The 25,719-nt window shown below is 36.7% G+C and overlaps 1 protein-coding gene and 2 long non-coding RNA genes across 4 annotated transcripts in view; 2 read left to right on the top strand and 1 right to left on the bottom strand.

The window, feature by feature from the left end:
* The window catches only part of atrnl1b (attractin-like 1b), a 101,925-nt gene that overhangs the window by 55,893 nt on the left and 20,313 nt on the right, over window positions 1-25,719 (top strand). For both annotated transcript variants that reach the window (XM_082152926.1, XM_082152927.1), the window contains exons 25-26: window positions 2,869-2,930; window positions 12,107-12,185. In XM_082152926.1, the coding sequence (XP_082009052.1) occupies window positions 2,869-2,930; window positions 12,107-12,185 (141 nt within the window). The remainder of the gene's footprint in view (window positions 1-2,868; window positions 2,931-12,106; window positions 12,186-25,719) is intronic.
* Window positions 12,104-13,957, bottom strand: LOC309485941. The gene is made up of 2 exons (XR_014201341.1): window positions 13,857-13,957; window positions 12,104-13,804 (listed from the first exon to the last, which is right to left on the bottom strand). It is a non-coding gene; the product is annotated as an uncharacterized lncRNA (long non-coding RNA).
* On the top strand, window positions 14,606-16,173 carry LOC309485939. The gene is made up of 3 exons (XR_014201339.1): window positions 14,606-14,620; window positions 14,670-15,791; window positions 15,851-16,173. It is a non-coding gene; the product is annotated as an uncharacterized lncRNA (long non-coding RNA).

Below are 25,719 nucleotides of genomic sequence, written 5' to 3'. Positions count from 1 at the left end.
TATATATATATATATATATACACACACTGTAAAACATTTCTAACCTCTCCAAGTCAAAATTTTCTAGTGACTGGTCACATCTAAATTTTTCAATTGGCCCAAGTGCAATTCTTGTTGCAATAGTCTGTTAACATTGGCTCAATGAGAAATAAGACGTCAGACTAATTGAAAAATTTGTAATTTTGTACAGTGATTACACTGTACATTTTTACACTGACTAGTCATTTTTTACAGTGTATAACATGACTTTAGGTTTGGACACAACTTGAATAATGAAGGTAGAACAAAGACTTGAGACTTGATGGTCTGTCCTCTTTATACAGAATGTTTCAAAATGCTCATTAGGATAATTTTCCTGACAGTCCTGTCTACATCTCAGATGCTTTGTTAGTGGTTATTCATTCTACAGCACGATGAACAATAACTATACAGGGTGGTTTAAGTCCTTACAATTCATACAATGATCTAATATATTATAATTAATGAATATTAGAATAACTATGATAAAAGGGATTCTTTTTTCAGCTATATGATTTAGACTTATTGACAGACATTTTTTTTTGTTGTAATATGCACAAGATAATGTATGTACAGTAATAAAGCCCTAATTTGACTCTTGATAGCTGATGTATGTCAACGGACATTTTTTGTAGTTTTTGTTAATAAAATGACCAATAATACAAACCTGTCTGTCAGGTGCCAGTATAACACACTGATAGATGTCAAACCTGTTTCTGAATTTTTGTAAATGGAAATACTTGAATGTTACTGTTCAGATATGCAGTATTAAGAATTATTTTAGATGTACTGTATTTCTGCATATGATTTACAATGTCTAAATGACCTATTTGGTAGAGTTAACATCTTGTCCATGTGGTGCTTCCACAGCATTATTTATGGCACAACAAGGTATGGTCTCAGTGGGAGCAATGACTTAACCGGGCAGATGTAGGGGCTGCACAACTGCTCTTTTCAATGCCAGCATCTTGCTTGCTTGTCTTTTGGGGACAAAAATGGTTCAGCCTTAATGGAGTGTTAAAGCTTTCTCTAGCGCTGTCTTTAGCCCCAGCCATGTTCCTGTGACAACGACTTAATGAAATGAATGGGTTCCCCAAAGGACCTGCCCCGCTATGCCATTGTTGCATTATTCATCTGGTGAGTCAGGGTGACTTACAAATTCCTACATTTAGAACATTAATCTGTTTATTTTTGCTGGGTATATTTATCCAAGTAGTTATTCTCCTTGCCTTACGGGATGCTAGGAGAACACGCTTTCTTGAAACTTGAAACCCTTGAACAACTTTTCAAAAAAGTGTGTTGATGCTTAGTTAATGGCCCTGCAGTATTCGCTGCCAAACCCATGATGTCTCATATCATTCAAACACAGTGTCTTCTGAAGCTTGGCCAAGAATGTAGCTTGTCTGCTGATTCACGTAGCATATCAATATGAAATCTCTGAATAAAACATCTTTGACAAGTTTAGTTGCCAGAATAAATACTCATACGCATAAGTAGCATAAAACATATTCTGATCCCACTTTATATTAGGCGTCTTTACTACTATGTACTTGCATTTCAGCAGGTCGGGTAAAAATCTGAACCAAAACACCTTAGTGTTAAGCCCTGATTTGTTAAAGGCACAGCTAAATGTGACATTTATTACAATGGGTTTATGTGAAGATTGTTTTAAGCTCACTTGAATTAAAAGTTGTTATTTATAAAGTGTGCAACCTTTAATCATATAAAAAAAATTTGCAACTTGTCTCCAGAAAACAAATTAGATAGGTACACTGAAAAACACTTTTTGCTGCTATTGAAGTTGGATACAGGTTTGATGGTATAGTTTGGTTTTTAAGTCACCATGAAATCAAAATCGATAATTTTTTTTTTTTTTTTTTTTTTACAGAATGTTGCAGTGTTTATTATAAATGATTTATCCGTGCACATCATTATTATTATTTTTTAATTCATGTTCACTTGTAATCTATAATCGAAAATGTTAACCTCACCTCTCCCTCCAAACGACATCTGTTCTCTTCATGATGTATGTCTTTGCAGAGAGTGGGACTAAATATCCTCCACTACTGCCTGCAAACTGGTATTCAGATCTGCCTCCATTTAGTTAGCAAATCTCGATTTCCTATGATTCAATTAATTTCTGAAGGATGAAATCAAGCCTCTCCCTACATTTTTATTTTTTTCTCAGTCCAGAAGCGGCTTAAATAGGGGAAAAAATTATTGTAACATCCTTTTCAAGACATCTTTTAGGGGTAGAGATATGGTCAAGTATAATTGTAACTAACAGATGTAGTTACATGCATATTTTTAAATATAAGTAGAATGTTAAAACAAATATGTACACAATAAGTGCATTGTACAAATTGTCAATTTAAATGTTAGTACATAGTAAAGACACTTAATATAAAGTGGGTCACATATTCTTACTCTCTCCAGAATGCAAATCTACCACTGGTCATCTTAAAGCTTCCCTGTGTGCAAAAATCCAGCCCATTTGAACGTGCAATTATGGACTTTTCATCCACTGTCATAAAATCCCTTCTTAGCCATGTTGAGTTACACCTGTCCCAGAAGGCAAACGTTTGGCATGTGTGTAATGCTTGAGGGATGTCAGCTCAGGTAACCATGAACAGCCATTATTGCCTCCATTTAACAATTAGAGGGGACAAGGAAAAAGAAAAAATAATGTATGTGATGCCCCCTCAAGCTATAAAATCTGTTATGACATTATCTCTTGTGAAGGATCCTAGCTGCAAGCAAAGGTCTTCATCATCTTTTCAGGTAAAGAGCTGTTCTTTGGTAACCTGTCACCCCGTCATTTATCTCTCTTTTGCTTTTGTCCCCTCACAGATCGCCTTCTCTCAGCACAACAGCATTATGGACCTGGTGCAGTTCTTTGTGACGTTTTTCAGGTGAGTGCTTGTGCCGTCATTTGTTCCTTACACATTTTAAAGGAGAGATGTAACACCAAAGTTGATCGTAACAACATCTTTCACCTGTTAAGCCAATGTATAATCATTTAGTGACAGTCTGCCCGGGTTGGATTCCTCAGCGCCCGATGCGCTTAATGCCTTTTCCCTTTGGATTAGTGAGCCAGTGCTGAAAGAGCTCTTTAGGCCAAGAGGAAATGAGACCTAACTGCTTTTAGTGTCCTCCAGCTCTACCTATTTGCTTAAACTACCATATACATTCAAGGTTTTAAATGATCTAATGGAATAAGTTCTTCTGATAGACTTGGTGCGGTCACATTAGCAAAATTTCACAGAGACAATAAGGCCCTTTGTCAATAGTATAAGAATAGTGTAGCGAAACATGCTCACACAGAAGTAACTTTCAAAGCAAGCAGCTTTCTGTTGGTAAACATGGTGAATTTGCAAGACCAACATGAGCGAAATCAGCATGGCGACTATTTTCGTCCTCACTTAAAACTCCCCATTGTGCGGATTCCTATTGAAATGACTGGACTGTTTACCTTGCTTATATTGTGCCACTTTCTATAGTAGTTTTACTTTTAAGGCATAGTTTACCCAAAAATGTAATTGATTTACTCACCCTTATGTCTTTCCAAACCTGTATGCTAGCCACTCTTTACTATAAAATTAATGAATGGAGCATGAAGATTTCAGGCTTCAAAAAAAAAGAAGTTTTTATTGACTGAAAATCTTGACATTCAACTTAGCTCTTTTGCACTGCTTTATGGAACAATGTCTGATTTTGGAACATACAGATTTTGAGTCATATATTTGCAATACATTTTTTGATTTAGTTTACAAAAATTTCAGTCTGGTTCTTATACAAAGCTGTCATATGACTTCAGAAAACGTATGTTGCTTTTGAATCTTTTTTTAAACTTGAAAGCTTTCAGCACCCCTTAATTGTAATTGCATGAAAAAAAAGAAACCAGCACTTTGTTCAGAATTTATCCTTTTTCGTGGTGTGCAGAAGAAATACATTCATATGAGATTGGACCAAATTGAGGGTTACTAAACAATGACAGCATTTTCAGTTTTGGCTGAACGAGATGAGACAAAACACAATTGAAAATGAACTTTTGATAATGCTGTCACGCAATGCTTCATGCAGAACTGCTCAGCTCCTTCCTCCAAATGAGGTGTCATTGCCACAAGGTAGATCTGTCATCCTGATTTGTTAATTTCTGTGCAGTTTCTTGATTTGTCATTAAATTGTCATTGTGTCTTGTTAGATTTGGTTATAAAGACCGTCTCTCTCTCTGAATGGTCAATCTCTTGCTGCTGCCGCTCCCTCTGGTGCTTGTCCTGGATTCAGATCATTGCCCTGGATTAGACATCCCCTCTGGAAGCTGGTGTCACACACTGATGCACTTCGACACGGGGTCAACTTGTTCTCCAAACAGTCATGTTATACAGCTTGCTTGTTTCTGACTGCTTGGGCAATCAGTTTAACTAGTTAGCTTCAAGCGTGCCTTAGTGTGTGTAGTGTGACATCCACACTGGCAGCGTAAGCAGACTGGAATTAATCCGTTATTTTAAGAAAGCTTGGCATTTCATTCTGGAAATTCAGTTTGAGTCTGCTAAATTCAAACCTACATTCAGAAGAAACAGACTCAAATGTTTAGTCCTTTCACCAACATCATTTATTCAAAATATGAGTGAAGAAAGAAGACTTCTTTTCAGGTGAATGAGAAACTGTCAGGCGTTGAAAACCGTTCTGTCATCTGGGAAGTTCAAATGCTGTTGTATGTTGCTCACGTATTATACAGGAAATTGCACCAGCTTCAGCGCGCCTTCCCTTGGCGTCTGGAAGCAATAGGTGAGAAGAAGCATATAGTTGATTTCAAATGCTTCAGTGGATGCGTAGTTGGCAGATTACTTGTTTTAACCCCGTGAATTGCTGTGGAAAATGTGCCATGACAAGGTGTGGTGCAACTGTCAAATAGGATAAACTGTCAAACAATGATTTTCATTTTTTTTAAAGCATTCATCCATCTTGTTCACCCGCACATACTCTACAGTTCATTTGAAATCAGTGCATTTTATATATTCACTACTGGTCAAAAGTTTTAGAAAAGGTAAGATTTTTTATGTTTTTAAAAGAAGTCTCTTCTGCTCACCAAGGCTGCATTTATTTGATAAAAAAAAAATATATATATATATTCATCAAAGAATTAAAAAATTTTTTTTTTTTTTTTTAAATTCAGCTTTCACCTGAGGAATAAATTACATTTTAAAATAATAAAATAAATAATAAAAGTAATATGTAAGGAATAATTGACGACAGGCCGTTGAATTATTAGAAAAATAATGCACACCCGAGGTGGTAATGCGGTCACGACGCGAAGCGGAGTGGCCGTTACACCTCGGGTGTGCATTATTTTTCTAATAATTCAACGGCCTGAAGTCAATTATTCCGCTTATACTACAGTTACCACACCTCGAAACATTGTTCAGATTATGTATTTCAAGACGTTTGTAAAGTTTTTGTCATTAAAACGCTCTTGTATGTAGGACTAATTTCTTACGCATCTAATCCCATGCCTCCATTGCTAATTCCAAAACGTCATTTCAGAGTTAGTAACGGAGGTTTGAGCCGCTGATAGCAGACTAAAGGCGGCCGCACACCGGACGCGCAGCTCAGCGCCGCGCCGCGCCACATCTAGGACAACTGTCACCTGAAAATCCGATAACATCAGCAATTTTCGGATTTCTGTAAATAAATATAAAACTAAATGTATATTGCAGCACAGGGTGAAGTCCGTATACATTAACTACGATTTGAGACACACACATGTACATTTTATATAAAACTATGTAAATGGCGCTCTGTGGCGCAGCAGGATTTGAACACGTTCCTGAGCCGCCGCGGACAGACGCCGAAAGGCGCCGCCGGTGTGTGTACTCTCATAGAGAATAGTGTGTTCGAATTTAAAAGACGTGGCGCCTTTCGGCGTCTGTCCGCGGCGGCTCAGGAACGTGTTCAAATCCTGCTGCGCCACAGAGCGCCATTTACATAGTTTTATATTAAATGTACATGTATGTGTCTCAAATCGTAGTTAATGTATATACGGACTTCACCCTGTGCTGCAATATACATTTAGTTTTATATTTATTTATTTACAGAAATCAGAAAATTGCTGATGTTATCGGATTTTCAGATGAGAGTTGTCCTAGACGTGGCGCTGCGCGTCCGGTGTGCGACCCCCTTTAATGCTGGGGACACACGACTAGCTGACACATTCTCTGACTGTTTTCATCGACTGCAGCAGATTTTAAACACCGACTTTGAACAGACTGAACGCGCTGAACACGCGTTTGGGCATGATCAGTCATATAAGTATCAAATTACATTCATAACCGGCCTTAAAGTGTGTTCCCGGCTTTATGCAGTTATTAATGCAGTTATTAGAGAGAGATGTTGCAATAATGAGACAGAAAAGCATGTGCGTCAATATTATTATTTATTAATTAATTCAATTCGTTTTAATGAATTCGTTAATTCTTTTTTTCTTTCTATTATTGACAGATGATAGACTAGCCAAATAAATGAAACCCAAAGCCCTTTTAACAAGTAGGCCTATCAATAATTATTTATTTGTTAAATTATCTGCAATAAAAATCCGTGCTGCAGGACTATCCATTTATTTAGCCTATATTCAGTTTAATTTTCTATTGATTATAGATAGGACTTTATAGTTTATTTATTCAAATTAAACTGCATGTTTCTATTGATTGTGAAGCTAGACATTGAAAATTGCAGATCAAGCGCATGGGGCGAAATGCTTTTTCTTGTTATGATTTGTATCCGATTTTCCGTTATTACAGTTGACTACGCGAAGTGATATGGAACTGTAATGCGGTCAAGACCTGCCTGGAACTACTTTAGCCGTGCGTTTCCCTGAAAATAATGCACACCTTAGAACGTTCGTCAACCAATCAGATTCAAGCATTCAACGGCCCTGTAGTATAAATCTATATATATATATATATATATATATATATATATATATATAATTTTTTTTTTTTTTTTTTTTTTTTTTTAAATGTAATTTATTCCTCAGGTGAAAGCTGAATTTAAAAAAAAAATTTTTTTTTTTTAATTCTTTGATGAATATATATATATTTTTTAAAATGTAATTTATTCCTCAGGTGAAAGCTGAATTGTAAAAAAAAAAAAAATGTTTTTTAAATTCTTTGATGAATATATATTTATTTTTTTTGAATTTTGAAAGCTGAATTTTTTTTGAAAGCTGAATTTTTACACATTTTTTTTTATTTATTTTATTCTTTGATGAATAGAAAGTTCAAAAGAACAGCATTCATTTAAAATGGAATATTTTCTAACATTATAAATGTCTTTACTGTAACTTTTGATCAGTTTAACTCATCCTTGATGAATAAAAGTATTGATTTATTTTATTTATTTCCCCCCAAAATAAAATTAAAATTCTTACTGACCCCAAACTTTTGAAGGATAGTGTTTAATGTTACAAAAGCTTTCTATTTCAGATAAATGCTGTTCTTTTGAACTTTCTATTCATCATAGCATCATGAAATAAAAATGTAAATAACTGTTTTCAACATCAAATCATTATATTAGAATGATTTCTGAAGGATCATGTGACACTGAAGACTGGAGTAATGATGCTGAAAATTCAGCTTTGATCACAGGAATAAATTACACTTAACTATATATATTCACATAGAAAACAGCTGTTTAAAATTGTAATAATATTTCACAATATGACTGTTTTTGTTTGTATTTTTAATCAAATAAATGCAGCCTTGGTGAGCAGAAGATACTTCTTTTAAAAACATTAAAAATCTTACCGATCTAAAACTTTTGACCGGTAGTGTATATATATTTATATTCCTTGAGCATTTGAGGAATTCAGTTTTGCCATCACAGGAATACGTTACATTTAAAAATATATAAAAAAAGTTAGTTATTTTAAATGGTTATAATATTTCACAACATTACTGTTTTTATGGTATTTTTTATCAAAAGCATATGGAAGCCCATTTCTGCCACTTATGCTCTGGTCAAAAAAGTCGAAATAATGACATGCGAAGTCATACTGTATTATGAGATGAGAAGTCAAAATGATCACTTTAAAAGCCATAACCATGACAAGAAGTCAAAACTAATTAGTCATCGACTAATTTCATAATATTTCGTAATTTTGACTTAGTTTGTATGTGATAATTTTGACTAGTCATAATTTCAATTTAGTTGCCCGTTATCACAGAGAAGGCTTAAACCTAGTCCCAGGCTAAAATGCAAGTTTGAGCTGTCTTAACTGAAAGTAAAAAGCACTGGCATATCTTAAAACATGCCAGTGCCATTATTTTGTCCTAAGAGATACACCAGTAATGTTTTTAAAGTCATCATTTTGACTTTTCATTTCCTAATGACTTAGGGCCAGATTTACTAACAGCATGCGCCAACACAAACCCTCTTTTGGCGTTTAAAAAAATACTGTCAGGATTTACTAAAGACGTGGACAGTTATTATTGCGGCTGACCTTATTGCATATGCATTTGTAGGATTTCCCTTTCAAATGCAATATTTATGGCACCAAAAAGCGTGTCTTAAGCCACTTTGCACCTGCACCGTTGTCTTAATGGAATGCGTTGGTCATTAGGGAAATGATCTGGCTGTGTCAGTGTTCATTAATATGTGCATTGTCAGTAAATCACCCGCAGCACTTTACATCTGGGCTTTTGTGGGATTGCGGTCTTAAACTTATTTGCCCTGTTTAGTAAATCTGGCTTAGTATTTCATAATAAAAAAAATGTAAGCCCATAATTGACTTAGTATGTCATAATTTTTACACTTTATGTCATAATAATGATTTACCAGAGCATTTTTTTTTTCTTTTATGTGGCAAAAATGGGCTTCCTTAAAGGCATCTTTCTGTCAGAAAGTTTAACTCTTTCAAAAAAAAGAAAAAAAATTCAGGCATCAGTGCATGGGAAGTAGCGTTAGGCAGGATTTAATGCTGTCATTCAACTGCTTCCTCCAATGAGCATTTCCCTGATTTTATCAGTGTGATTTCCACTTTATTTCCACAGAGTGAGATTGCCAAACACATGACAGCTGGAATCAAGACTAGCCTCAGGCAGATTCTGTTCCATTGCCAGTGCAGCTAGAGAGATGCCTAACGTACAAACCTGGTGTATCTAGACATTCCTGATAATATTAACTTTCTAGTTATTACACTCTAAAAAAAAGAAAGAAGAATGACCCTCTCTGTAAAAGGGTTTTGCAGGGGTGTGTTGAAAATGTATTGTTGATTAAGAACCTGTCAGTGTGCACCCTGAAATTAGAGCAGTTAACATGAGCAATAGCGAAATGCATTTCCACCCTGTGAATGGCTTTTTAACAGTCTCTTTGTTAAATGCAAGATAATGCATTTGGTTCAATTCATGCAATCCATTTGCTTTTATTTAATATCTAGCACATGCTGTTCAGTCTTCAGGGTTGGACATGAGTACTTCCTCTCCCAGGTTTGCTGTAGCCGTCTCTTTTTTATCCATTCTGCACGTAGATTGCTTCATTCAAATGATATGGGTATGCGCCTCTTGATATCGGCGTCTGCGAAATCACTAAAAACGTCCTTCAAATGATTTCATTTCCCAGACATTTGCTCATTTACATGGAGCTCAGTGAATCAGCAAACTGTAATGCAGAGTGATTTGACTACGAGTTTAACTAAACATCAGTTGTAAGAGAGGTGTCATGCTGTTCGATCGTCCTCTAGATCCTCCTCTCACTGTAATGAGACGGTCAGGGATGCCAGGAAGGCTAAAAGTGGGTGCTTAAATGGCAGAAAATGAAATCATCAGGGGGTGACACTGTCATTTTTGCCTCATTTGGTCTTGATGATGTCATTGGTGCTTTATGAGACCGAAGCAAACTCACCTGGCCTAAGGGGAATGATTGTCACCTTCATTACATAGTTCGTATCTCCTAGTTTTTTTTTCTTTTTTTTTTCTGTTAGCTGATTTATTTTTGTATTTCCTTATTTAAAGTCTAATTGTAGTGTTGCAGAACATGTGGACTGCACCATAAGAAGAAAAATCTATGCAGTTATCTATGTAGATATTGTAAATAGCACCTGCATTTTGCCCTAAAACCTGGAAAGGTTTCCTGAAGTGACTCCTGAAATGGATCTTATCTACTTAATTGCATCTAATTAGCTAAATAACACTTAAGTTCACAGTTTAATCATAAATTTTTGTTCTGGATCTTTTCAGCTCCTGCAAGTGAGCAAAAAAAACTCTCTTCTCCAAGTCAGTGGAGTGTTTTTATTTATTTATTTTTTATTTATTTATTTATTTGGATCAGTGGAAGCATGTGTAACTTAGGATGCACCTTTTTATCATTGTTTAGCAGGCGGCTTTTGAATTCTTTAAAAAGCTTGTTCCAGACCTTTCATACATCCTCTGCTTTTGTTGGTCCCTGGATACCTTCTTAATTTTCTCACATATTTACTCAACCGCCACATGTACCACCACATGAGGGGCGAGAACCTTTAATTGCTTTATTTTTTAGTAGTAATTCGGTTTCCAGGTGGAACCGCAGAGGGGATTAAGTCCTGTTTACTGCCTGCAATGTACCGGATGAAAGGCTTCGATCTGAAGGGGGATTTCTCCCGCGCTGCTACTTAATCGAGCCATTCAAGTTTCTCTCTTCCCCATTCGTCTCCAATTTGCCATTATCTTCAAACAAACCTAAGATGGCGTGCTTTTGAAAGCATTAGAAGGATTTCATTTATTTTTTTACAACTTTTTTTCATCTATGCAAACTGAATTAATTTCACACAGAGATGTTTATGAATGCTCACATGTATCCGTGAATACAGTCAGCAAAAGCAATTTCCCTACAATTCACTACTCTGGTGTCAGCCCGGTTATAAGATTTGTCTTTTGATGCACATCACCAGACTCTAGCACTTGACTGAGATGAGCATATTTCTCAGCTTGACCACTGGAAAGCCTTCTGCGAGTTTCAGAGATGCTGACATTTATCAGTGCATGATCTTTTGTCCATTTACTTTAATCTTTTCAAATGGGATTATCTGAGAAATTCAGGCTAGATGCTCTGAAAAATCTGTAACAATGTGCGACAAAGCAATTGTATAAAATACTGCTTTTTCATGTTAGTCAAGACGTTTTTCAACTCAACTGTCATGTTCTAGAGACCCATTATTGGTGGCTACAAAATGGAATATTACAAAAACCAAACTAGATCCATACGGAAGGAAGTTGGCAGTAGGAAAAACTTAAATCATATATCTATCACTGATGTACCTCAATGAATAAATCCCACCATGTTAACAAATTAAAATTCTTTGTTTCCCAGCACCCACAACCCCATATGAGCCATGGCAATTTCATTGTCGAATTAATCTTGATAAGATTGCTGAAAATGCAAATTAAGACATTTTCTTACTAAATCATATTTTTTTTAAATGACTAAACAATAGTTTCAAAATATGTTTTTTAGTGTGTTGAAAATCCAGTGTTTTTATCCAGTGATAATGTACCATCTGTTGAATGGTATAAACATAAATCTGTCACTGGGACATTCTTATACTCATAGTGCAAAGTTTCTAAAACTTGCATAAGAAGACATATGAGATGAGAAGAAAGTGTTGCATGAAGATAAAGTCTTTGTTTTTTAATGCAAAATGTTAGTGATTTGTAGGGATGGGCCATATGACTCAAATATCAAACAGTATGAATAATTTAATCACTGTAACATTACATCATGATATAGTTATTTTTTCAAACTAATCATTATTTTTTCTTTTATTTAGAACTAGAACTGGATGCAAACCAAAAGATTATTCATAACAAATAAATGACCAATCTGACATCAAAAGTCTCAAATCAGTAAAACTAACAAGTAGTTTCAGAGTTTAATTCTAATTGAATAAAACCCTGATAGTTGCACAGATATTGCAGATCTACTGCAATATTAACAGAATGGCAGATTCTTTTCCAGTTATCGTCATACTGCCCAATCCCTAGTGATGTGATGATATCTCTCTGAAATTTCTACATCACGTTTAATCTTTCCATCCCTTCATTTCTTCATCCTACAGCTGTTTTCTGTCCCTTTTGCTGGTAGCTGCAGTGGTGTGGAAGATCAAACAGACCTGCTGGGCCTCCAGGCGACGAGAGGTATGTCACAAAACAGAAGAGACATAAAGCGCTTCTCATTACAAGAATATAAACACATATCTGATCTATATTTGTCAAATTCCTAGAAATTTCAAAATTGTCAAATATCTGCTGATTTATTGTTTTGTCTGATATATCGGTATATGGAATCACTTTACACTGTGGGAAGTCTGTTCTCCGTTTTGCGCTTTTTGGATTTTCCTTCTTATGGAATGTGATTAGACACGCTTTAGACATGCGTATAAAGCCTTGTCAGCCACATGAAACGGCTCTGCAGAATCCACTGCTTACAAACATGCCCATCTTCCTAATTAGGGGCCCTTATGAGCCAATTAGCTCTGACAAGAGTTATCGAATGCAGTTTAGAGCAAACTGCACAATAAGCGCAGCAGATGTCTGCGCATCAAAGAGAGAGATGCCATACTTCCACTAGTTCTCCTGCCTTTCTTCATTTCATCGTGGCAGATTTAGAGGAGTTTTGAAGGGGTTTCAGGGACTAGGTTTCGGATAATGAGCCTATTTGCTACATCATAACACCTAAATGTTATGTTAAGAAATTCATGAGAATGATTGGCCAATGACGTAGTGCCTGTAATTAGTTTATTCCATTTTAGTGGACAGAATTGGCATAATCAGGAGGTTTCTCTCTTTTGTTTCTGTCCTAATTGATGTATGGAAATAAACGAGTTATGATTGCAGCGATCCAAAGCTGTATTCATCTAAAGAATTAAATCCAATAATGCGTGATGGGCCTCCACCATTAGCATTCGGCTCACTGCGGCACTGCACTCCACAGGTTCAGATTATCTGTTTGTTTCTGCCCTCAAGTACTCTCAAAAAAGCTTTTATCTTTTAATTTAAAATGATTGAAAAGTTTGAGGAGGCACTCCAGAAAAATAATTGCTTCTGAAAATGTGTTTTCTTCTTTTTTTGTCTTGATCAAGAAAGAGCCTGGATGACGTGCACCTCATTTTGCCACCAATCATGTGACAAGGTCGAAGCTTCGAGATTAAGACAAAAATGAAACTAACAGGGATTTTTCTGTGCTTTTCCATTGCATTCAGAGGCATGCGTATAGTGGTCCCTTATTGCCAATTGTGAAGTGCAACTTCCGTTTGTATGATTGTAACCGAAGAAGCTATATTCCTCTCATTTGAACGCCTTTTGTCCTGATTGACATATTGAAAGACATGAGTTGAAAGCAGAGGACGTGTTTATAACTGCCATTATGCAAATGTTCTCCACTACACTGATTTTGGCTGAGAGATCAAACAAGGGAATATCTAAAAAGCAGCAGTGCTCAACACAAATCAGAGTGCTTGCCTTTGAGTTCCTTCAGTGCATGTTTCCCTGAAAATTCTAGAGAATGTCTCATTGTCATCTGCCCGGATATTTGCACAGTTGCATTTGCCTTATTTTGGTTTTAGTTTCAGCTCTAAAACGGTCTCTTGTGTTGAAGTGCAGTGCTTGCAAATCTGCTTAAAATCATCCAATTAGTGCTTAACCTCATGCATCATGCGATTTATTTTATCTCTCAACAAAATGTATCATACTTAGGCAATTATGCTATGTAATCTCTCTCTCTCTCTCTCTCTCTCTCTCTCTCTCTCTCTCTCTCTCTCTCTCTCTCTCTCTCTCTCTCTCTCTCTCTCTCTCTCTCTCTTGAGAGACCCTTGAAAACAGCAATATTTATGAAAAGGTACTTGAAATGTGCATGAATTATTGAAAGACAATATATGCGAAATTAGTGTTTAATTTTATTGATAAAACAATATTTTCACGCAAAATTAATACTGCAGCCCGTCTGATATATATACATATATATATTTCGCATGGCTATGAGCATGATATTGCTCATAAATATCTAAGTATATGATACAGCTTTCATTCTTCAGGTCAATCATATATTCATGAGAAAATAAATCAGTTTGAACAAGGAAAGCGATATCTTTGTCATAGTATACTTTTAATGATTAAAGTTTCCACAGTCATTGCATGTGCTGCACTTTATTATTTGTACCATTTTGTTTTATTAGTTTATTTTTATTGATCTATTTACCTTTTTTAGAAGTTGAAAGATAATAAAGATATTGTTTGATAGGTGATATCTCTGATTGTATTCCTTGAGAACCAAAAATGTAGTGCTTGAAAAGTTCTTGAAAGTCTTGGATTTACATTTTACAGTATCTGTATTCTCTCTCTCTCTCTCTCTCTCTCTCTCTCTCTCTCTCTCTCTCTCTCTCTCTCTCTCTCTCTCTCTCTCTCTCTCTCTCTCTCTCTCTCTCTCTCTCTCTCTCTCTCTTTTTTTCTCTGTGTGTGGGTGTATGTACTGCTATATATATATATATATATATATATATATATATAGCGCATCACTTCAAGGGATAGTTCACCCAAAAATAACAAATTTGACATAATTTACTCACCCTCAAGTTGTTCCAAACCAAACAGTTGATGAGCTCCATTGACTTCCATATAATGGAGAAAAAAAAATACTATATTAGTCAATATAATTAGACTATAGTTGTGGTATAACAGTACCACAACTGTTTGGGTACCAACATTGTTCAGCAGAAGAATAAAATTTGAAACAACTCGAGGGTGAGTAAATGATGACAACATTTTCATTTTTGAGTGAAATATCCCTTTATTTTACCCACATTTCTTTTCAGGAAAATGTTTTGTTTAGCCCTGATGTTAAGTGATTATGTTGAGCAGATGCATTAGAGGACTGTCGTCTGATGCCGGAAGGCTTGATAATGGTGTTTTGCATTTACCGCAGTGGAACATTACACGGGTAGAGTCACTTATGCTTTTGTCTTCTAGATCTGTGGGTAGGATTGCATTTGTGTAGGTGATTATGGGTTTTGTCATGTCAAATTCCAGAAATGTCCCACAACTCTTAATTTTTCATTGAGGTTGCAGCAGTCTCTGTCTGCGATTATTGCTCTGCCTGATGATACAACAGATCAGTCTTTAGAAAACAAGGCATCTGTTGTTTCTCCAGATGAAATATTTATCTTGCCTTTTAGGGAGAATGACATACCAACAGCCTGGTTTCTTATAGCTAGAAATTAGACAGTGGGAGGGAAGATTACAAAAAGTGCAATTAAACGGTCTTATCTCTGCTCTCCAGTGAGCAACACAAACAGGTTTGGCTATGGGCATTGCCCCCGTCTGCCCTCGTGTTTTATGATTTATCTTATTGAAAAAAAACCTTCCCCACTGTTCGGACCGATGACTACAAACCCCATGCTGAAATGAAAAATTAAACGAACAAGACGGAACAGGGGTGATTAAGAATAATGAAACCGTGTCGTCCTGAGTTATTGAATTTCGTCTAACATGCAGTCTCATCCAGTGCTATTCTGAGTGCCTGAAGAGGAGCGAATATACTCATAATGAAGGTTACATGCCCCTGCTGTGCTCCGTCACGTAATAATTTAGGCAATGGGATGTTTTAATTGATTTGGGCAAAACTGCAAATTAATAGTTGCTGAGTAGGAAGAGAATGTCTGGTGACTCTTGTCTGATTAGTTAACATTAAGATTTGATCGTTTCTAACGCAGGACAGGCATAGGGTAGGGACGTTTGGATAAAACATAGGCTTTGTTCTGGAAATAGTCTTGTGGCTGGTGTTTTAGGCCAGGCTGACCTGTCTGTAGGAGCACATTTGATAGGTTCTGCTGTGCGCACCAGTGCTAGAGTGGCTCTGTACCATTTTTAGGAGAACGGATGACAGATGTCTGCACTGAATGTCAGTGTAGAGCAGGAGGAATGACATCTGTAAAACAGACAGCGGGGGCATTGACATTTCACAGTGCAATGCCATACTCATAGTCATATGGTATGCACGCATAAAAACTTACAACAGTGTTGCTTTAAATGTACATCTTTGTCATGATACAGTCATTTTTAGGTCAGTTGATTGTTAGATTTTAAATCATTATTTTTTGGTAAGCACTGTAATACAGCAACAACAATGTAATTAATGGACCACTTTAATTAGTGGAGCATAAAACATTGTACCTTTTGCCCAAGATAGTGATTGCATGCCGTGTTTGCCCATAATTTAGGTACTTTTTGGACTTTTCTCAAGGAGACAAAATCATTGAGTGAATGTTTATTTTGGTAGGATTCAGGGTAGTATGACACCGCTTCAACCTTTTAACAGGCAGTTTTTCTGTCAGAAGCATTGGCCACAAATGGGGCTTTTACGGCATGATCATTACGAACAACATGTCTAGAATGTTTGTGTGCAATATTTGGAGTGTTATGGAGAAGCTTTGCTTATCAGAGTGACCTTTGTATAAGAAGCATATACAGCACACACACACACACACGCATATATATGTGTGTGTCAAATATGTTACATGATAATTATTACTGTAGTTACTATTATCTGGGAGTAGTTGGTTATTGAACACTTTTAAAATATGCAAATATAGCAAAGTTAGACGTTGTGGGAAGGAGGAGGCGGGAACCGGCGAATATTCAAAGACTTTAAAAACGTAAAATAACCAAACAACAAAATGAAAGTAAAGACAGCAGCCCCTCACGGACGACTGCTGTCACATTACACAACTTAAAATCCAGGCCTGGCCTCTCTCGATCTTCACTGTCGTCGCTCCTCTTTTTATGCTTCCGCTCCTCCGTGAGAGATACGCGACCGGTGCGTCGTGCAGGTGTCGCTCATTATCAGTCACGCCACCGGCCTCACGCCATTCTCTCATGGCCCTCGGCCTCGTACTGCTCGCCACAGCAAATATTTAAAAAGCCATCCAAATTGTGGTGTTTAAACCAAAGTAATTGTAAAGGATTACCACAGTAGTGTTAAAAAATAAAACTGACACCTATGTGACTGCGGTGGCCTTGTAGTGACTGTTGATATCTGCATCTATTTTAGGCTGCTATAGACAGGATACATTTATGTAGTCAGTATTATATTTCAGGCCTGCTGAGTGCGTGCTTTGGTTTTTCTGGGAGTATCCATTATTATGAAAAATGGAGAAGTTATGATAAAACTTTTTATCTCTGCGATAGGGCCATGTGTTATAAAGAAGGTTTCTCTTTTCAAGGGCATCAGCAAACTTCAGGCAAAGGGAACCAAGAGTTTTATCCTTTTTAATGTTAATTAAAGGTCATATCAGCCCCAATATAAAACCAGTCTGGCTGGCCCACAGCCCGAGATGTGGTTTTAACAGTGTGCAACCAAGTGAAAGAGAAGCTTCACTATTGGTCTGCAGGATGGCGGCTGTACTCTTTATCTAATGTTGAGTTTTTAATGGCTTGAAGTAATGATCATTCATTAATGATTGTTTGGTGGGTTATAGAAATTAAGCATGTCAGTGATATAACAATTGGCTTTTAACTATAGATATTTTAAAAGCTAGACGTCATCAACTATGCTATAATTAAACTGAGCCTTATTACTTAGCTTAATGAATGAGGTAGAATCCTGTGTGACACAAATTGGTCAGGAAAGGACACATTATGCAGAGAGAGAGAGAGAGCGAGAGCGAGATGGGCAGCATGGATGTATCAGCTCCTTCGTCAGTCTTGCAGAAAAGCAGTTCTGATCAGTCTGCAAAAAATATTTCTGCCCATAATGAGTCTTGCAAACGGCCGCAACCATTTGTGACTCTGAACACAGAGGCACTGCTTCCACTTCATTCATCACACGCTCACAAGGGAACCTTTAGTCTGACACATACTCACCCTCACTTTTCAAGTTCAGCTGTGGGACTCACACAGAGTTTGTTAAATCACAAGTTCACTCAAACCAATGTGTGCAAATGATACATGAATTGCTCAGAAAGATGCAGCAGTGTTCTCTGATATAGTGGATCAATGCAGAGTCTAAAGCTGAACTGTTGAATTAATGATATCAAAGCAAAGACTTGATCTGGAACTGAATACCAAATATTTTTTCAATTTTTAGTTAAATCTGATGTTCACTTTGTCCAGTGAAAGAAGGTCATGCCTCCTATCTTCTTGCCTGTTGTCTGTAGCTGGATACATTTTGCAGCACTTGGGGGGAAAATACTCAATCTTTTCAGGTAAATTTAATCTTTACCAGTCCAGAATATTTAGATTTATGTCAGACAAGTCTATATGTAGTAATAGAAAGCAAAATAGTACTGCAAATTGTTGTATTAAATATTACACATTATATTATATAAAAGTCCACCCATTATGAAAGTATGCGGTATAAGAAAGAGACTGGCACTGGATGAGATTGGCGTTCAATGGCAGACTAGTGGTGTATCTGGGCATGAAGAGTAATGAGAAGGCAGGAGATCAGTACACCATTGAGGGACTGGGCTTTTTAAGTAGAGGTATTGACAGGTAACCAGTTCAGCAAGTATCATATCGGACTGATATGATCATATTTTCCGGACCTGGTTAGAACTATGACTGCAGTGAACAAACTCCAGATTATTTATGGAGATAATCAGGCATCCAGCCAGAAGTGCATTGCAATAATCAGGTCACAAAGTTATGAATGCACGAACTGCATCAATAAATATTCTGTGACTTGGGTGTTTCTGAGGTGGAAAAGGCAGTGAGGTGCTCAGTGGGTAACACGCTTTGCAGCAAACCAAAATTCCTCAAGGGAAGTACAAACTGCCAATTTTAAGGGATATGTCCTAGAGAGCGGGAAGTGTTAATAATGTTTAACAAAGGGTCAGAATGCAGCATGTTTCGCTCATGGATGTCGTTTGAGATACAGCAACAGTTGATTGCACATTTCCAATTTTCTTTCTAATATTCTCTATCTTTTCAGTGAGGAAAGTAATTGCTGCAGTATTTAAGTGGATTATAAGATTCAATAAATGTGTAGTTTCTAATAAATCTGGCTACTGTGCTGGACAGATAACTTTTATTCTCTTTAAGTCTGATAATGAATGCTGAATTTAAGATTGTACGGATTAATTAATGAACTCCTCATTTTAAAATCTCCCCGGTCTACTCACATTTGTTAATGAGTAAATCCACTTCATCAGCGAATTACTCTTTGACAGCGATGCCATAGAAATATACAGAACTACTGCAAAAACACAAGTTTTTCTAAAGTTGGCTGTGCGCTTGTTTCTCAGGCACAAAAGTTCTATAGCTGGAAACTGTCATTTTCAGCATTTTTGAAAACATCCAGGTTGTTTTTCCTCTATCTTGACTCACAACATATTTTCTCTTAAAGGAGTCATAACCTAGTATTACCTTTGATACCCACGCTCTATTATAGTCTTTCAGGCCCTTCTAAAAAAGAAAAGTGGAAAAAAAATAAACACAGAGCTCCTCTGACCCTTATTTCTGAAGGCATTATTGTCCCGCGAGATCTGATGCGATATTTTGGCTGTCGTGGACGGTCATTTTAATAATGCAAATGAGGGGCGCGTTGATTGGTGGCAGGAAGGAGGGGGGTTGACACCGCAGGTAACTTCAGCATATCATTCCAAAATGACATCATGGCGCAAGTTGTGAATGAACCCGACCTGGCCGCGACCTACGGAATTCAACCGTATATGCACGAGCCAGACTCTGAACCTGAGCTGGAAAGGGAAGATGTAGAGTCGATGGAAGGACGTCTACATCAAGATGTCTCTGAATGGTAAAGACAATCATTTTGACTGAGACATACATTATACCTTTTATTTAATGTAGATTACATTAACGTAGATGTAGTCTACTTTTTTTTATCAGCTTACAGTGGTTATTGAGATCAACGTTTGCTATCATGTGGTGTTTTTGCCTTGTTTCACGTTGTGGTTTTTTAGACATTCAAATTTGTGAACGATTCCGACAGACACCTAACATTAAGCCAGTGGGAAGGGTTGTAGGAACCGCGTCATTAAAAATGAATTTAATCCACTGGTCCCTGACAGCTTGGTCCGTTCTTGGGAGAGAAAACACATTTAAGTTACATGTTGATTCTGGCAGTCAACAACAGAGCAACTCACGTGTGCACTACGTTTCTTCATCTTTCGCGACTGAATATGAGGGGGAGAGGGGCAGGGCGGGCTTCCTGCAGCATAGGTCTGCGGTGTCCATATATGGTATATCCTGCCCCGTCTTGACGTCAAGTCGGGGCAGAAATTAAAATCTCGTATTTGAGTGCGCGTGCACGTGGGCTGGTTTACGAACCCAGGGGTAAACAAACGCTTCACTTTTAAATATCGGCTTCCCGGCCAGTGTATAATCGTTAGGCAATCATAACATACATTGATTCTCGTGGAAAAGTGAAAATTACAGGTCATGACTCCTTTAAGAGAGGCTGTTATAGTACACTACCCACTTTCTACTCTACTAACATCTTTTAGAGCTGCATGATTAATCGTTAAAAGATTGTGATCTCGATTCAAACACCCACGCAATCTCATTCCTAATGGCAACGATTCGCCTGTCTATTAAACCTTTGACAAAATCTCACTGGAACATTTCATTCTGCGTTTGTCCAGCCGCTGACCCTAGAGAGAGCCGTAATCATGTGTAGGTATAAAACAACTTCACAAACAGTCTTTTCAACCACTCAGTTTCATTATTTCTGTATTACAAATATTCATATTATACCAGAAGTACTGGGTTTAAAAGTTTAAAGTTCAGATATAAACACTATGGTCTACGGTAGTGATCAAAATAGAGCAAATCACATTTTGAAAGTAACTTGGCACTTAAAGATTCTATCGATTACATCGTTATGCAACCAGGTGGCGACATGACTGTTAAAAAATGTATTTGTTATTGAATCATTAGGTGTGTTCGACTTTAAGCGGCGCTCCGCAGAACGATCTGTGTATGGCGCCAAAGTACCGCGAGAGCAGCCGGCTCAGTAACAGAAAATACACTTTTGAGCTATGAGACCTCCAAGCCTATTTCTGAATGAAGAACCAGTCACCAATTGAATATAATTGAACGCGCCTGAATATATATTTGGTAAAACTTACAGATCAATGTCCAACTCAATTCTGAGCCATTGAGAGTGACTTGTCCTTTTAGCAGTCAATCCAAAGGTCTTTGTGGAATAACCAATTTGAGCCAGTTTCATAATCCATATTCTGAAGAGCCAATCAGGTCATTGATGTTCCTCAGGATGAACTGGGCTACATGGGTCTACAATGCAGAAGTGATTCTGAGTGGATTGCCTTAATTGTACCCTTTACCATGAGCAAATCATCAGGGGAAAACATTATAGGCTTGGCTGGAGACATTTGTGAATTGTCAGTCCGTGCATTTGTATCGGTATGCTTTGACAAGTAATTTTTACTGGGTCACTTTGTGCCCAGTCTGAAAACTTTTCTTTCCGTGTCATTTGTCTGGGCAAATTTCCCTGCTTCGTTCAAGACCTAATTTCCTGTTATGATCAGCTGTAATTAATTTGCTGCTTTTGAGAGTTGCTTAATTTACATAATTTCTTTATATTTAGTTATTGCAAGTTAGCCGCCAACAAATCTTTGCTAGTCTGAATGCATGTACTCATGCTAGGCTTGTTGATTGAGTTCATAATTGCAATTAATAGTTAACATAATTAATTGCTTTTTATGTTTATGTATAATAGTTATTTTGGATCAGCTAAGCATCCACAGCGTTTTGGATTTGACTGAATTTTCTCCATCAACTGAACAGGGTGGTATGTTTTTTTTTTTCTTTTCTTTCAGGAATGGAAAAAAACATTCCATTACATTTTCGCATTCGTGGCCAAAAGGGCTTTGAGAGTTTTAGCCCTTGTTTAATGTCTAACAGGAAAGTCCTAATGCTATAAAGCAGGTTTAACGTGAAGCCTATGGTACAAATCGATGAACAATCAATCTCTATTTTCGCATCAGTGAGGTTTTCACTGTACTACCTTGGGGCAAGGTTTTAAGAGCATTTCAAAGAATAATAAAACAAATTTGACCTTAACTCTAGTCTAAACCCCTACAAGTTTGTTTGTGTGTGCCTTCCCGTGTTCAGCTTGGTTGATAGGATCAAGCAAAACATTGCAATTATAGGTCTGGATTAAAAATAAAAAAAATAAAAAAACAGAACTGAAAATATGTCATAGTTGAAAAGGGCAGCTGCACCCTCGAGTGTGTGGGACATGGATGCTTCTATGTATATCTCAGTGATGGACTGGCTTTGTCTTGCATAATTGTTATGGAGATGCCAGTGATGTAGTAAAGGCAGTGGGCCTGATGAATAATAGCAGGTGATGGAGAGAGATGGATAAATTGCAGATGGTGCTTTTTGGCTGTCAACAAAGCCAGCCTGTTTTCTGAGAGAAGATCTATTAGCGCAAATGAGAGCATACCACAGCTCTCTCCCGTTCTGCCATGCTCTCTCACGCCATCTCCCTTTTGCTCTCTCCCTGTCATGCTTTGTCGTTTTATTTTCCGAGTTCCTCTCCTCACTCTCTCACATACGCAAACACACACTAGTCTAAGGGGATAAAAGAAAGCAAGTAGCTTCAAATCAATATTTAAATTAAGATATAATTAATGGACTCATAAATGTGTAGATGTTTCTCCCCCAGAAAGTGGCCATTCTGGTGCAAATGTCATCCGTGTTTGATGAAAGTGCAGCTTTATAATGAAATCAACAAGCTCGGCAGGCAGAATTAACTCTTTCCAGTCCTGCCCTTTTTATCCTGCTCTTTTGTGACTGAAATCAATCTCTTGTTAACGTATTTATAATCCCCTATATAGTCCCTGTCCCAAATGACACACTTGGCTGTTCACACTTGAAATAGTTAACCCTAGGTCGTTCTAAACCCCAGTCAACGGAATCCTGGTTATCTTGCTTCACGTTTTACACTGCTCATAATTTACCCTGGGTTAACAGTTAATCCTGGGTATTCATAAACTGACAATTCTCAGTATAAATTCCTAAACCCTGGGTTAATGTTCTTATTTGCATATTTGTGGTGTCAGTGTCGTTGATTAGATGAACGCAGCACACGACCATAGATTTTAGATGCAGCTTACTTTTTTATTGTGTATACTTGCTTCCATAGTCTGATAATGCAATCAATATTTTTGCTTGTAATGTTTAATGTGTGTTTATAATGATTCACAGTTAGAGGCGAATCAACACAAATAAGCGTTTTATTTATTATTATTACTATTACTTTTATTATTATTATCATCATCATCATCATCATCATCATTTTTGCTTTGTATACAATTTTCTGAGTTAGAAATTATTACCTGATTAAATTAGTCCAGGAAAGATACAGTACATTCTGCATTTGCTTTGCACTTAGCTCGCTTTTATTTGTTTTTTTTAATGACCAATGAATAAGTTGTTATGAAAGTGAAAGCACCAGTGCAATATAGAGATTGAAGAAATATAGGATGCAAAGTGTTTTTACCTGCTCTATACCGACTAGCTATTCAAGCTAGCTTACCTCTCTAGTATCTCTCCTTTCATCACACACACACACACACACACACACACACACACACACACACATTTAGTTATGCAGGTTGGTGTCACTAACGTTTCGCAGAGATGATCAGATCGCATTGTCAAGAGAAACCCTGACGTGAGGAGTGTGCTCAGCTTTGATAATTTCATTATAAACGTGGTCGCGGTGGGATCAGCCATAACAGTTCTCAAGTGGTGATTAATAGAAAAGATAATGAGTGATTAATTACCATGGTGCCATCAGGGCCCATTTATGCGGAAGTCATTGAAGAGACCTCTTTGTGTCAGTGCTGAAGAGACACCCCCACAGACACAGCACTGTCGGTCTGATACGTGCCCCGTCAAGGACGTCGCAACCTTCCTGCATTTTTTGTTTGTCGTGGATACAGGAAGAAGTTAATTCTGTGATTTCTGAGGTTGAAGTGACTTTTTGACTTATTGTGTTCGGTGACATGGTGTTATTGGCCCAATAATCATCTGTTTAAAACACTTTAGAGAACGTATTCATCTAGATGCCTTTTTAACAGACTGTTGATATTTCATTATGCATTTATTTTGCATATGTCAGATTACTTACCGGTATTTTAATTGCCAAAATCCAGAATCGTTTAGAAGCACTCTCCTTCACGTTCATTTTTGTGGATGAGTTTTGAGGATTTGTTGCAGTGGTTGAAGATTCATGATTTTGAAAGGAATTCAGTGAAGTTTTGAACTCTGATATGTGTTGCTATTGTTATATTAGTTGTATTAGCATGTAGAAAGCTTGCTGAAGACTGAGTAGTACATAATGTGTACATAGGTATTTAATGTGCACTTAAGTTCATTGAGTGCGAAGATTCTTAGTTTCCCTCCTTTTAACCATCATTCACTTTTGAGTACTATAATTAAGGCACTTAAAGGCAAGTACCAGTGTTCCCATTTTACGTGTTCTTTTTGTAATGAAGTATATATATAAAGTGAAGTACTGCCATTTACCACTACATTTTTATCTCCACTATGTTTTTAACCTTTTTTTTTTCGCCACTGTTTTTTACTTTTTTATTTAAGAACCATTTACAGTGTCCCTGCTGATTTGAAAATGTTTTTTGCTTTGTGGTTCCAGCTAAAAGGGTTTTTTATTATTTTTTATTTTTTTATTTATAAATAAGCCCTGTTGCCGTTGTCGTTGCATGTGTAACAAAAGCATTGCCGAAAACACTGAGGTAATGCTCTATAGAGGTAGTTACACTACCGTTCAAAAGTTTGGGGTGCTTTTTTATGTTTTGAATTCGTTTTGCTCTCCAAGTTATTATCTCCAAGTTTGTTTGATGAAAAAAACTGTAAAATCAGTAATATTGCTAATGTAATATTTTGATTTATTCTCTCAGCATCATTACTCCAGTCTTCAGTGTCACATGATCCTTCAGAAATCTTTCTAGTATGCTGATTTGGTGCTCAATAAACATTTCTTATTATTATCAATGTTGAAACTCTTGAATTTTTTTGTGGAAAACATGATAATTTTTTTTTTGCATGATTCATTGAATAGAAAGTTCAAAAGAACAGCATTTATTTAAAATATAAATCTTATACAGACCTTCTCTTAAAGACATTATAAAGGTTTTACTGTCACTTTTGATCAATTTAATGAGCCCTTGCTAAATAAAATAATTAAAAAAAAACTTACTGACCCCAAACTTTTAAATGGTAGTGTTATTAACATCAATGAGATAAAATGTGAAGAAACTGCAAATAAAGTTGTTTTTTTCCATCTGTCACCAGTGGTAATTCAGTTTTAAATGATCACAAATGATTATTTCATACATTTTTATTAAAGTAGCCTATATGGGTCTTATTATTATTATTATTATTATTATTAGTTTTTCATCTGCAGAACCCTATACTATCTGAAATTATGCGTTTGCCTTTTGCGATGAAGTGAATTTTCTGCTGTTCGATTTCCTAATATGAAATCCACGTACATGCACATGCGTGTGTGCGGACACCAGCATGTTTGTCAGGACGTGGACATGGTGCAGAATTGCTGTGAAACCAGGCAAGTGACAGTACCTCAGCAGTTGTCTTCCGTCACCGTTATGTGGAACAATTAGAGTTTAAAGCAGCACGCTTTCCTTTGTCACAAATCCAATAG

The sequence above is a fragment of the Leuciscus leuciscus genome, assembly GCF_965113295.1.
Source record: "Leuciscus leuciscus genome assembly, chromosome: 21".
In the NCBI taxonomy this organism is placed as follows: domain Eukaryota; kingdom Metazoa; phylum Chordata; class Actinopteri; order Cypriniformes; family Leuciscidae; genus Leuciscus; species Leuciscus leuciscus.
The sequence above is the reverse complement of the archived record's forward strand: the minus strand, read 5'-3'. Positions and strand labels throughout refer to the sequence as shown.